Source organism: Sprattus sprattus (genome assembly GCF_963457725.1).
Source record: "Sprattus sprattus genome assembly, chromosome: 18".
Lineage (NCBI taxonomy): Eukaryota > Metazoa > Chordata > Actinopteri > Clupeiformes > Clupeidae > Sprattus > Sprattus sprattus.
Window position 1 is genome coordinate 16,577,267 of NC_137916.1, and position 14,396 is coordinate 16,591,662.

Here is a 14,396-nt window from a genome sequence, read left to right on the forward strand (position 1 = left end):
CGTCAGAGAAACGTAAGCAGAAAATATTGACCTGGACACATTTCAAACCAAATTATCTTACAGTACACACAAGCACTAGCCCAAACACATCAACAGACACTCTCTCTCTCACACACACATACACACTCTCTCTCTCTCACACACTATCTCTCTCTCTCTCTCTCTCACACACTCACACACACACACACACACACACACACGCACACGCACACACGCACTAAAGACAACCTGTTAACTTGGGCATCCAGAGATAACTTGGTGCAGATGTTAAAGATGTTAAGCACTTTAAATATAATAAAGGCATTTTAATATTTAATATTAATGGGATATTAATGGTGCCTACAAATTTAGGGAAGTAGGAAAATATATTGAGGATCTAATTGGCTCCAAACACTAGTGAGCAAATCAATTTGAAGCTTTTTTTTTTTTTTTTTCATACCATTATCATCCAAGGTAAATATTTAACTTCATTCATGCCCTTTTCAAACATGGCTGAATCCTAAAACAGATTGAACTGTAGGGAGCTAGTGCACCTTTTACAAACTAAATCCCAGCATTAGAGGACACTTCATTGGATAATGTGGAAAAAGCCCTGCGGCCGAATGCAGTCTATAAGTAGAACACAATCACATCCGCTCTTCACAGCCCTGCTCTGATCAATGTTCCAAATTCTGTTTGTGCTGGGACTGTTTGGGAAGCGGACGCTGTTCTAAAGCAAGCCATGTTGCCCTTTATCTTAACTATTTACCGTATCCACATGGCACAGGTCTCATGCACACACAAACACACAAACATACACATGTGGGTGTGGGCGTGTTTGAGCTTGCCCCCTTCACCCCAATACAGACTTCTCCACTCTGTACCGTCCCTTTGTTAGCCATTAATAACCACAGCACAGTCTATCCTTGGTGAAATCACAAGGGTTACGTAAGCCGCGTCCGCCCAGGGTCCAGAGGACAAAACGCGATCAAAGCAAAAGCTGCTTTTATTAAGAGTATCTTTGAAAGAATCAAGTGACCCATGAGCTCTTACAACTCCTGTATAAAGATCAAGCTCGGCGATGCGGAAAAGTAGGGACAGCTAACGTTTTCCTTACACATGTGTGGGATTATTTTGTACCAGCTGATGACATGTTTGCCCCCATCAATTTCTCGACCCCACACTGGGGTCATAGGGAGACATCTGTAAAAATACTGGTTGATAAATTATACAGCTAAACCTTCTCCTAAATTATAGATACGGCTCTGTATCTAGGAATAACAGAGTCATCTGACAGAATCCTGTTTAATTATTAATTCAAATTAATATATTCAAATTAAATTATTAATTCTTAATGCAAATTAATAATAACATGAGAGTATCAGGAGACAATGATATAGTTGTGAAAAGTAAAACATTTCCATTTTAAGAATTTGGCAAACATGGCTGTAAATTTAGATTCTGATTTTCTTTATATGACTATGAGGCTTTTTTTGTCAGAATCATGGTCAGATAATGGGATTCCATGAATTTTTATTCATTTTGGTTTTATTGGAAAACAAAACAAAATAATACATTATGTATTTAACATCAACAGCAATGTATTAACTACTCTTGTTATGTAGCACAATATAAAAACTGTACAACCACTGGCTTGTGCAGAACAAAAGGAAGACTGATTTTTTAAAGAAGAAATTTAACCCAAACAGTGAGTGGACATTTTCAGAGGATGAGCCAGAGGTTGCTTGGGCTTTTTATGTATTCATTTAGTTACCATTAATGACAGAAACATCTGGCATCCTCAGTCATCGCCATAGCAATACAAAATATCACCTAAAACCCTGCTCTCTTTCTCTCTCTCTCTTTTACACACACACACACACACACACACACACACACACACACACACACACACACACACACACACACAGACAGGCACGCACGCACGCACGCATGCACGCACGCACGCACGCACACACACACACACACACACACACACACAGATACACACACACTGCCTTGGTGTTCACATTGCTTTTGGCTTTGAAGCCTACTGTCTTGGAGACAAATGGAAGACAGAGCGGCTGTAGAAGTCACAGGCCCATTCAGTGTGTTTTCTCATCACAAGACCATCAACAGAGAAAGACCCAGATCTGAAACTGCACAGGTTCTCAACGGATAAAAAATACTGCATTGTCAATGTACTCTTATATAAATATACTAGACTACAAGTGACTGGTGTCCTTTCATCCTGTACAAGGACAGGTCAGGGAATCTGACACTTTAACTATAAAACTATGTAACAGGCAGAAGGAAAGTCTATCCTGATTATTTACATTTGGCTCAATAAGAAAATAATTTGTAATGTGGTCTATTCATTGATGGGACAAAAGATTGTCATCAGAAAGTGCACCATTGTGTGGTTAATATGCTGAAAAAAGTTAATTGTTTTCTCTCTCTCATATGAGTTTAATTTATTTGCTAAAATAGACAAAGAACACATTTTGGCTCCTGCATCTTTGTTTTTCCTTAACTTGCAATATGTAACTTAGCAGCACTTGATTAGAAACATTCATTAGCCCAGCTTGGGGCGTTTGATTGCACTGGAAACTCTGCTCAGAGACAGACTGCCCCAAGACTGTATTGCACATCAGACGCCTGCACCAGTTGCTCACTGCGATTGTGGCCAGCCTTAAATATCCAGCCCACTGAGGGAGTAAGGTTTTAATGCCCATATAGATGACATCTCCTGCTCTCTCTCTCTCTCTCTCTCTCTCTCTCTCTCTCTCTCTTTCTGTAGATGCCGAAACCTAGCCTCCCACTGGTGGCTGTTTTCAAGAGCAATGAAGACTAGCCTGAAGGCTCACATTTCAAAAAAAGATGCTATACTTAGACAAGATGAAGATGGATTGAGTAGCATAATGCACAGTTCATACGAGCAGGACCAAACGCAGCCACAGACATAAACATGCCAACACTACTTTGACGGACCAGACTAGAGTGTGCATGCATGCAAGCACACACATACACCCAAACTCACACCCACACACACACACACACACACACACACACACACACACACACACACACACACACACACACACACACACACACACACACACATCAGTGATGAGCATGATCCAAAATGAGCTGTTGCCAGTGGACACTTGAAGTTACAAGTCAAAAAATAATAATTTCTAACTAGGAGGGCACTAGAAGAGAGCAGACCTCTGGCAAGGCCAAATGCCCTATCGCGCCTTGGTCCATGCACCACCCCTCCACCAGGTTACATGACAATCAGCCTGGTAGTTTTTACATAATCCAACTGACAGCAAACAGACAAACAAACCGGCAGACAAACCTACAAAGGGTGATAAAAACATAACCTCTCTGGCGGAGGTGATGATAATTTAGTTACTTGCAGGTCGGTCAGTTAAAATGAAATTTCGGCAGATGAGTAAAAAATCGGAAATCAATATTCAAGCAATAATAATTTACAACAGCATAATTGTCGGAGACGCTGCGAGACAACGCTGCAGGAGCGTACGAAGACTCACAACAAAGAAATGTAAAGTGCGTGAAGTATTTGGAGAGGCCTTGAGAATTTAGGAAGTTGTAGGCCAGGGATAATAATCAACAAAGTTGACATTGGATATAATGTTTAGTAGCTCAGTAAAATATTGCTAGTATTGTCACAGGCATTGTTGTGCAACTATTAACTATTTAATTATCTCCCCACAGGATATCTGTATGCTAAACTGCAGTATAGCCTAATATCCTTATCAAACTCAAGGTAATGTCTAGTGTTTGTGCCGCATTTGTTTGACCAAAGGATGTCATGAATGATCTAGGTAGGCATACTCGTAATGTGACAGAGGGCAGTCTGTTCTGGTTTAAGTGCAGAAGTTTGACCTAGGCAAAAGTGAATGAAATAATGTAAATAAGTCTGCGCGGAGTGGGTAGGGGTTCGGTCATCATTTTGCCTTGTTAAATATAAGCGGTTCAAGTTGTGGTCAGGTCGAACTAGGGTCCCTTGTGAGTTGATCTGCGCATCACTGACACACACACACACACACACACACACACACACACACACACACCAAACACACACACACACACACACACACACACACACACACACACACACACACACACACACACACACAAATACACTTGAGGAAGGTAAAGGTCTAGATTAAGGTGCTTGTTAAGAGACCAGCTCATTAACAGGTGACAGCAAAGCTCACAATAATCTTCAGAAAAATAACTTGAATACTTCTTGGTTTTAGGGTCTTAAGGGTAACTCTACCCACTTTAAAGGTGTGCACCTCTTCCTATATTCTTACTAGTTATGAAATAAAATTAGCTTTGGCAATCATAGCATTGCATCAGGGGTCTAAGCATTGTGAACATAAACCTAACCGAGCCAAGGCTCGTTCAGTGTGTGGAGAGAAAGATCAGGAACATCACTCAGACAGTTATTCTATCTCTAGTATGAGCATACCACTAGTGAAGCACAATATCTGTCTAAGGACGCCGTGCCTCTGTTTGTGGTTATCTTCTCAAAATGATAATGGTAAAAGACAGTCAACATTCCCACCACCTTCCACACACACAAAATTGCTCATTATCTGACGGTTCTACTGGAGAATAATATTGTCCTTAAACAGTAAAAAAATATCTGTGAATTTAGCTTTATAAACTATTCAAAAACATGCGGAACGACATTCATATTGCATGCTACCCAACCCATCTTTCTGTTGTTACACTGCAGGATGGCGAAGCGTTTGCAACAGCACCGTACCCGAATGCATTAAACCAACAACCAAAAGAGTGACATTGTGTTTAGCAGAGTGACACGAGGAGAGCAAGTTATACTGTGTCACAATCTTGTGGTCAGCCTCATGCACTATGATCTCAGGGAATCATGCAATCCCATGGATCTCCGGGTTTTCATTCTGCATAGACGGGTTCCAGAATGTCCTGTCAGAGAATGACACTGACATGTCAGTTCTGTTCCTGCTGCAGTTGTACCTTTCACCAGCAATATCACTTCTGGTTACTGTTTATGTACACTTTTCTGTGTCATTTTTCCTTTTTTTCCCCGTGTAACCAAGTTGTCATATCTCAGACTCTCGTCTCAGTGGCCTTGCTTCTAAAGGCACTGTGTCCTGATCGGACAGTGAATCTGAACTGGTGTCCATGTTTGTGCCCTCTAGTTCTATGTCCCCGACTTTCTTTGCTCCTTCGTCGTCGTCGTCTTTCTCCTCCAATTCCTCCTCCTCCTTATCCATCAGGGCCACCTCGTTCTCATAACAGAATGAGTTAGAGCTCGACCTCACATATTTTTTCTCAGCCAGGTCCTTGGCACTGCAAGCAGGCGTGCTGGGCACCTCGTAGGTGTTGTTGAAGCGCGAGTAGTCCACCTTGTAGTGGTTCTTCTCCTCTGAGAGGACCTGCTCGAAGCGATGGCCCCACAGGATCTCGCTGGCCACGTAGGAGCTGCGGCACTGGGTGGTCATGGCCGTGGCCTCCACCATGCCCTCCAGGATAACCACGATCTCGAACTCGGAGGACTCCAGCTCCTGCCGATTCATTTCGTAAAAGGGGCTGTCCTCGTCGATCTCATGGACGATGGTGATGGGCGACACCAGGAAGATGCGGTCGACGCCAGTATCGAAGCCCACATCAACGTCCATCTGGTCCAGCGGGATGAACTCGCCCTCAGCCGTCGTGCGGGACTTGAGGAGCTGGGCGCGGACGTGCGCCTCCACCAGGTGGCTCTTGCGCAGGTTGCCCACACGCCACATCAGGCACAGCTTGTTGTCCCTCATGGCGATGGTGGCGTAGTGGCTGAAGATCAGTGTCTCGTTCCTCTTCTTGGGTTTGGCCATCTTAGCCATGATGGCGCCGATGATGAAGGCATCAATGATGCAGCCCACAATGCTCTGGAAAACCACCATGAAGACGGCGATGGGGCAGTCCTCCGTCACGTACCGGTAGCCGTAGCCGATGGTGGTCTGCGTCTCTACGGAGAAGAGGAACGCTGCTGTGAAGCTGTCCACGTTTGACACGCACAACTGCTCGCTCCTCTCTAAGTCTCCGTACGACAGCGCCACGAGCCAAAAGATGAATCCAAAGAACAGCCAGGAGAGCAGGAAGGACAGGCAAAAGAGGACCAGCATCCAGCGCCAGCGGATGTCCACGCAGGTGGTGAAGATGTCGGCCATGTAGCGCTGGCCCTTCTCGCTCATGTTGATGAATTGCACGTTGCAGTGGCCGTCCTTGTCGACAAAGCGGCTCTGGGCCTGGTGCTGCGTGTGCACCTTGCCACCCGCGTTGCCGTTGCCATAGCCGTTGGGCACGGAAATGGTGGCCAGCTTCATGCCGCCCTCCTCAGAGGAGACAATGCTGTAGCGGTGGGCACGCACACTTCCCATCACGTCTGCCTGTGGCGGCTGGGCCGCGTCTGCTTTGGAAAACAGTCTGAGTTTTTGGAAGAAGCGTTGGAGAAACAGTTTCGAACGCTAGCCGAGGACCAACACACACAGGAAAAAGTGGGAAGGTACGGGATCCTGCTTGAAGGGATCCTGCTTGCCCCCTGGGATGTGCGGCGGTGGCGGCAGCAGCAGAGGCAGCAAGGGCTGATCAGGTCTCTCTCATGAGTGCCTATGACCTCATCGGCGGAGTGCCCTGTGGAAATTACAGACAGAGAGAAACGCCATGTTATACTAATTGGAAGAAACGAGAGGAAAAGATCAGTGACTTTGGGTGTATGGTATCCCACCGCTTAAATAATACATTCTTCAGTTAAGATTTAATGACATACAATAGCATATTTCAAATGAATACAAGAGACATGACTACTGGACATCGTGACATATTAATGATGGCAATTTTATTCCATGTTTTAATTTGAAGCACTCACATAACCTTTAGAACAAAGTTAGTTATTCCCACTGCTACAAGGTTGTATTCATTTGGCTGCTGATTGACAACAGAAGGTCACATTACAGATTGGGTTTGGTCAACGCAATCCATTAGGAAACAGTGACGAAGGCAGGCACAGCAGCAGAGGAGGCTCAAACCCTTTATAAAAGCTACGAGATACAAGGTTATCGACACAAAACTTCCAAAACACCCACAGGGCTTTTCTACTAAACATCTGCTGCATTTTAATGTACAAACGAGTACAGCAGACAGTCACCATTTAACCCAAGGCAAAAATACTGATGTGTAACCAGTTCAATCACATCCTGCTATCCTTGCAGCTACACAAAAATGATAGGTCATTCTGCTTTGGGATATTACATCACATAACAGGGGGACAGAGTGGCCGAATTAAAAAACAATCGAATCAGACTCCAGGGGTATTATAATGCACCGCAGGGCACATTATGCTCCGAACCACAGACAATATTCTCCAGTGCATATTCCAGCATTAGTGCAGAGCTACCCAACATGAGGAAACGTTTGAGAGATATATTATCTGGATTGGAACATTATGACAGGTCTCTGCGCAGGGCAATTTGTTTTTGCTGGCCCCTTGAGTTGTCAAGATAATCTCTTGTTTAATGGTACTATAGTCATTTGAGTGGATCATGTGGAACACCCACTGTGCTAATTTTGAGCTCTTATTTCCCCATTCTAATTAAGGATGCAAAGGATGTGGTTTCCTCACCCCTAAAACCTGTTAAGAGATCACAAGTTGCTGTTTATATCAAGGAAGACTCAGGTGTTATTGTGCTACAATTATCTGGAGAGGATAGGTGAGAAATCATGGCCATAATTCTCAGTTTCACGATTAAGATCAAATAAAACCAACAACTTGTCTAATACCAATAGTTCACTTGACATTTTTAATCGCTGTGCCTGATTGATCCACTGATGTAATCCTGCCTGGTTTTAGCACACTGCTCAGGAGCACATGCACTTGTGAAACAGCCCTAATTAAACATGTGACCGTGGCTCTTCAGGGAGGACCAGGAGCTTGTTGACTCGGAGTTATGTCTAAAGGGACAAGCCTGCCACGTCCTCCCTGCACCAGGGCCAGCTATAGCTAAGTATCCGCAGCCAGATCCAGTTACTCTGTGCCACTATTTGAAGATGTAATCAGAAACCATTCTTGGTCACACTTACAACTCGATAGAGATTACAGATTTATAACCACGTCCACCGTTGAAGGCTAATGATCAAAAAACACAACTGCTCAACACTTATACAGGGAAATAGCTACAAGAAAAAGTCTTCTGACCAAACCAGTAGTTTATAATATTGTGTCCAGAGGCTGATGCCAGAGGGAACAACTTCACAACTTATAGTTAATGACAACATAAGAGAATCACTCCAGCCATTCATTGCATTGAAAAGCAACAAGCTTCGTACGAACACGCCCTCAACTGTAACATGTGTGTTTATCCTTCACAAGCTCAACACCATGATAACACAGGATTCACTGCACATCCCACGTTTGTTTGTTTTCCTTTTGTGCAATTAGGCCACACTGCAGAACAAGATGGAAACTTGTTACATAAAGCTGCTCTATTTTTTTTTTACAAGGGAGATCAATAGAATTCTGCCCAATATGCAGTTTGCTGTCCATTTGAAAAAGACCTACCAAAGATAAGGATGGCATGTGTCAGATTAGAATGCAGAACTCATTGCTGTCCATGTGCCCTCATGTCATGAATGAAAGTTCTTAGAAATGATAACAGAAAAAGAGTACAGCAGTAACTTTACAAACTGGATAAGGAACATTACATTTATTGTAGAACATTTTTCAAAGAAATGCATGACCACTACTGTATGAAATAAAAAAACTTCAGAAGTTAAATAAGCTAGTAAAACTATTGACAAGTGAACCAGTTCATAGTGGATTTTGTATGGATTTATCAAATAAATAAAGAGCCTACATCAAAACCTTATCTTCCTTTCCATCTAAAACTACACTGCGAACTGGTATAATTATATAATTATTAACGCTAGATCAAACCCAAAAGCTTTATGGTTTCGTTTTTAAGAACATTTATGTTTTGTTTCCGTTATTTTGACCCCTTCCCGACTTCTAATTCCGATTTCTACATCATCGCGGTCTTGACGCTTTGCGCTTACCTGTTGAGGTCACAGATTGACATCTCTGTGGTTTTATTCTGAAACATCCCAGTTTGATTATGTATCCACATATAGTTTTCTGACTTGTTGCTGTATTTTACGGCGTAGCAAGTGCACATCACACGAACGCCCATCATCACCCCCTCAGCACGCTCTAAGGAAGATACATTTACCAATGGAGTGCAACTTTAAAAGCGCATGTGCCTGTCCCCGCCCCTTTGCGTGGTCATCCAACAGAGAACATGATTGAAAGCGTAATGCCAGAATCTTATTTAAATGTCAGGTATTTGTCTGCAGTTGGCCTAAGACCGAAAAAAAAATATGTTCACATTGATATACATAAACGAAGCTTACCATTGACTTTGTAGGACTTTATAATGTATGCTATACTTTTCTCTAAATGTCTGCAAATACGTATGTTGCTCTGGCAATGACTATTTTGAAAAATGATTATCGAAAACGTTCACAAATATATTTTAATAAATAGATGTAAAGAGTCGAATGTATTTGAAATGATTGTATGCATACAATTTTCACAAAATCTTATTCAGAAACTATTAAAAAAAATATATATATATGAACTAACAAAGGCTACTTTACAATCTTTGCCACATAATTTACATTAAATTGCTGTGTCAGTCAGCAGGTTCCTCCATACACATGGCCATCTATAATCCTGGCATTGTTCTGTGCTTGCAGACTTTGTAGTCATTGCAGATGAACAGTAACCTACATTTTCAGAGTCCTCCCAGATTGTTTACTAGTCCAATGATGCATGCAGAGACACGGCAACTGGCAACATTGAGGTTGTGGGTCACATATTTTTAGGAGTACGGAAGTATGTACTATATAGGACACTACCTCATACTTCCAGCAGTCCCTTAGAGATGATATGTCATGCAGTGTGTAAATGTGTCAGCACTATAGCCAGGCCTCTTCAAGCACAAGAGTGTCAGAGTTTTCCCTCTGGTACGTTTGAATTTTACGGCGCATGACTGGCACGACTGATTCACCGTTGTCTGGCAGACCCCGGTGACGGTCCCTCTCCTCTGCGCTCATCATGGGCACCTGGACCCAGGTGGTCTGGTGGAAGAGGGAGTAGTCGGCGTGGAAGCGCTTCCTACCCAGCCTCAGCATGTCCTGGAAGTGCTGACCCCAGCGGATCTCCTCGGGGGTGTAGGAGGCACGCGTCTGCCGCAGCATCCCCACCGAGTCGTCCGTGTACGTGAAGGACACCACTAACTCAAAGTCCTCCTCCGCGAGGGCCTGGGGGCTAAGGCTATACAGGGGGCTATCGCAGTCTATCTTGTGGACCACTGAGGCAGGTGTGGCCAGCGTAATGGACTTGCACTGGAGCTTGAGGTCCTGATGGGAGAGAATCACCTCCCCAGTGGGGAGCAGCCTGTGGTGCACAAGCTGGCCCTTGGCTTCACCCTCCAGGAGGTGGTTCCCTCGCAAGTCCCCAACACGCCACTGCAGGCAGAGGGCGCCATTCTGCAGGTTAATAATGGCACACTTGCTGAAGCTTACAGTGTGCGCCCTCTTACGGGCGCACGCCATCTTTGCGATGACCACACCGATGATGGCCGTGTCAATGAAGCAGCTCAGGACGTCTTGCACCGTCACAACGACTATGGCCACCATGCAGTTCTCTGTCATGCCGCGGAAGCCATAACCGATGGTCGCCTGGGTCTCCATGGAAAACAGGAAGGCGCCGGTGAAACTGTGCACATTCGCCACACACGGGGCCTCATTGGGCTGTCCCAGGTCGCCGTGGACGTGAGCAATCAGCCAGTATAAGAGCCCGAAGATCAGCCAGGACATAATGTAGGCGAGGAAGAATACCAGAAACATGATTCTCCATCGGATCTCCACCAGGGTGGTGTAGATGTCCACCATGTAGTGGCCCCAGTTGCCCGAGGTCTGCTGGAAGGCTATGTTGCAGTGACCATCCTTTTGTATGTAGCGCTGCTTCCTTGCAGCCCTGCCCTTACTTGCCCTTGCTCTGGGAATAAAGGTCTCTTGGGTGTTGATAATGGAGTCTCTCTGTGGGCTCATCTCGATTGCGCCATGCAACACCATGGTGCTGTTTAATCTCTGAAATGGGAAACGTAATGCAAATTATTATCCCTGATTTAAGTTGTTCATTTTTAGCTTCAGTTACATTAAGAACTGCGTTAAAGTACAGGAGACACATGTGAGATGTAGAATTATTTAGGTCTGTACAGGCATACATCAAAGACATCAGTTGGGACAAGAGTTCAACAAGTCCTTACTGCTATCATCATTATTTACATAAAGTTTTTGCTGTATGGCTTATTCTTGACCGGGCCGTGTAATATGAAGATATAAGCATCTGTGTAGGAGGTGTATAGGAGCATACACATGCATAAACAGGCATATCCTATTTATGGTTCTGACTCTCGGTGGGATCTCTTTCTGTCTTTGTCTTGCACGATCATTTGCTTTTTTTGTTTTGATTATGTAAGAATCAATTGCGGTTTCAACATTGCATGAAGTTTGCATTAAGCCTTAATTTTTGGAATGCTATGCTCTACCAGGAATTAATCAGATAAGTATCAGTGTGTTATCAATTAACCTAGTCAGATGAGACCTGACTATGGTGAAAGGTCTGCCTTGCTGAGGCACAGGACTCAGCAAGGGCATCACTCAGTGATCCATGACTGCCATTATGGCACACGTCAACTAATTAAGCCAGTCACGTGGATCATGTGGACCTGATGTAACCAGGTCAAGCGCAGGGTGTCAGGAGTTTAGCAGAACTTTTTCCTCATTATAGGTCACCTGTATGTAAAAGCCTGAGGTGTTTAATGGTGTTTAAAAAACATACACGCTCTGCGGTCACACACACCCCGCGGAGATAATTTTACACTTGACAAGTCATGGGTGCTTGGAATTCTCAATCTTTACAGCTTATGTGTTACCAGAAGTGAGGCCAGTTGAAACAGTGCCAGTTAGGGAGTTCCTACAGTTAAACCGAAACGCCTCGGCAGAACGGCATAGATATCTTTGCTTAGCCTGTACCTTTTGGAAAGCACATTTATATTTCCTTGAACAACACAAGTGTGAAAGGGAATCCAGAGGCTGTGTCAAAAGTGAGCAAGCGTTTGTTAATGGAAATATGGAGAAGGTTTGGAAAAATAACATGTGTCTCACACGTGGCTCCCTGATCTTTGGTGTTATTATGACATTCTGCCCATGGATGGGCTTCTTCAGGGAAGACGTGCTCTCACGCTCTCACGTCATTTACTGCTATCTACTGGAACTGAGAAGGGAACACATGATTACGGTTTTAACCAACAGTTATTAATATCCAGGCCAAAGTGGTTGGTTTTGGACGTCTCTTGTTTCCCAGAATAAATCAAAAATAACTACATCTTTGATAGTCATGTTTAGTCACATAAGAAGATGCCTGAGACTGCTATTAATGTAAATTATATGATCATCCAGTTCCACCTGTGATAACTAAACTGACATGCTAAGGTTTATGTGACTGTTGAATCAGGCAGTTCATTGTATCCTGTGGAGGGGTGCATTTGTGTCCTATAATTTCAACAAGGCAATCTTTATCCATGTTGTTTTCTTTTCAAGATTCACCTAAGGTTTTTAGAGGGAGTGCCAAATATAATATGTGGTGTAGTGATGAATTTTTTTTTGCTTCGAATATGTAAATAATTGCCCTTTAACCCCCTTCACAAATAGCTTTCTCAGAAGTTTCCTGAGCAGTAAATCTTTAACCTAACTAGGTCTCAGTATGCCTACAAAAAAGGTATTGAAATGCAGAGCATTGGTTATGTTTGCATGCATCACATGAAATTACAATGTACAGACAGTTTGTGTTGCAGCCACAACTATTTCCTGTAAAAATCATCTGAAAATATTTCTGAGAGTACTGAACTTGTTAAATGTTTTTTTTTGTCAATCAATCCTAAGACTTCCGGAGCTCTCGTTATAAAACAATGATTCTCCCCTTGGACCGAAGCACTGTTTATTGTTAACCCTGAACATTGTGTGTTCATCTCCCCGCTTTGCTTTATTTAGATTGGTTTATTACTTTATTGAGCCACCTGAGCGCTGGAGTGTCTTATCACTTCGTCTCTGTTGGAATGCTCAGGCTAGGGCTCATTCAGGAACACAAACAAAGTGCGCCTGTTTTTTTCCATGTGTTATTTTTCACACTTCCATGCAGTTCAAAGGCCTGAGGCAGTCATTGGCTGAGAGGGACAAAGCCTGACGGATGTAGACAATTGACAGAATCATTATTTGTTAGGGATTCAGTTAATTTAACAGCTGATGTAATTTAGCAATAAAACAAATCATTTTTTCTCTCTTTTTTTGTTTTGTTTAGCATGATGATCATCAGGACAAATAAACATTAGTTACCTGTCCAGTGAATCCACAGATGTGCTGATGTCAGGGGCTGAATAGAAATGGACGGATGCCGTAGAAACCTCGGAGGCGTTTGGACGCGCTGAACAGGCTTGCTCAGTTCAACTCAGAACCGTGAGCGCAAAACGCATTAGAACTGTCAGAGCAGGGCAAGACTGGATCACCCAGGATGTCCAGCAGGATGCACAAATGATGTCCAACCAAGAAAGCCTTTCCACAGAGGGGTGAAAGAAGAGTTCTGTAAATGATTCCAAATGGCACAAAAAATCAACCAAGCCATGACATCACTTACATTAAACTGTCCTGACATAATAGTTGGTCAGTCTGAAATAGTCTGCTAAGAAAAACACAGACAGCTGTCCTTGCATTATGCTTTTGGTAGAAAACATTACCCACTGCAACTGTTTTGCTATGAATGAACATTGCTTTTAGTAAACATGCCAGTGAAGGTGAATTGGCTCACTTACTTTCAAAGCAGAGCTACTGTTGAGATGGAGTTGAACTCCTGGTGCGACAGACTGAGGTCCTACCCTGTTTTGGCTGAACTGCTTATAACAAATGAACTGACCTTTTTTTGTGGGCAGTCCAGGCCAGAAGGCAAAGTCCCATTTCAAAGTCTAATGTCAAACCATCTCTGGAATATTTGCATGTCACCTTGAGAGGAGCTAATTGTCTTGGGATCATTAGTTTATACCTTTATGAGGGTTGGTTGCACCAATCAGTCAATACTGCTGGTAAATATGCTACCACCTGGTCCCGCTCAAGACCGTCATTCCATGAAGACAAAAACTTTCCACACTCAGAGGTCCTTCCTTATTACACCTGTCGGGGCCCCTTCTTGAAGGTAAAAGGAGTTATTTAGCACAGTTTGACCTAAATTCACACAGTTTATTGGT

General features: G+C 43.4%; 2 protein-coding genes across 2 annotated transcripts; both read right to left on the reverse strand.

Moving 5' to 3' along the window:
* Nucleotides 1-1,559: 1,559 nt before the first annotated feature.
* kcnj2b (potassium inwardly rectifying channel subfamily J member 2b) lies at nt 1,560-9,229 on the reverse strand. The gene is made up of 2 exons (XM_080856031.1): nt 9,091-9,229; nt 1,560-6,672 (listed from the first exon to the last, which is right to left on the reverse strand). Exon 2 carries the CDS (start codon nt 6,417-6,419, stop codon nt 5,100-5,102), a length of 1,320 nt encoding a protein of 439 aa, XP_080712157.1. The 5' UTR covers nt 6,420-6,672; nt 9,091-9,229; the 3' UTR covers nt 1,560-5,099.
* Nucleotides 9,230-10,011: 782 nt separating this feature from the next.
* On the reverse strand, nt 10,012-11,172 carry LOC308378998 (inward rectifier potassium channel 16-like; the record flags this gene model as incomplete). The annotated part of the gene is made up of 1 exon (XM_080856035.1): nt 10,012-11,172. The coding sequence occupies one exon, from the start codon at nt 11,170-11,172 to the stop codon at nt 10,012-10,014; it is 1,161 nt and encodes a 386-aa protein (XP_080712161.1).
* Between the last annotated feature and the right edge of the window lie 3,224 nt (nt 11,173-14,396).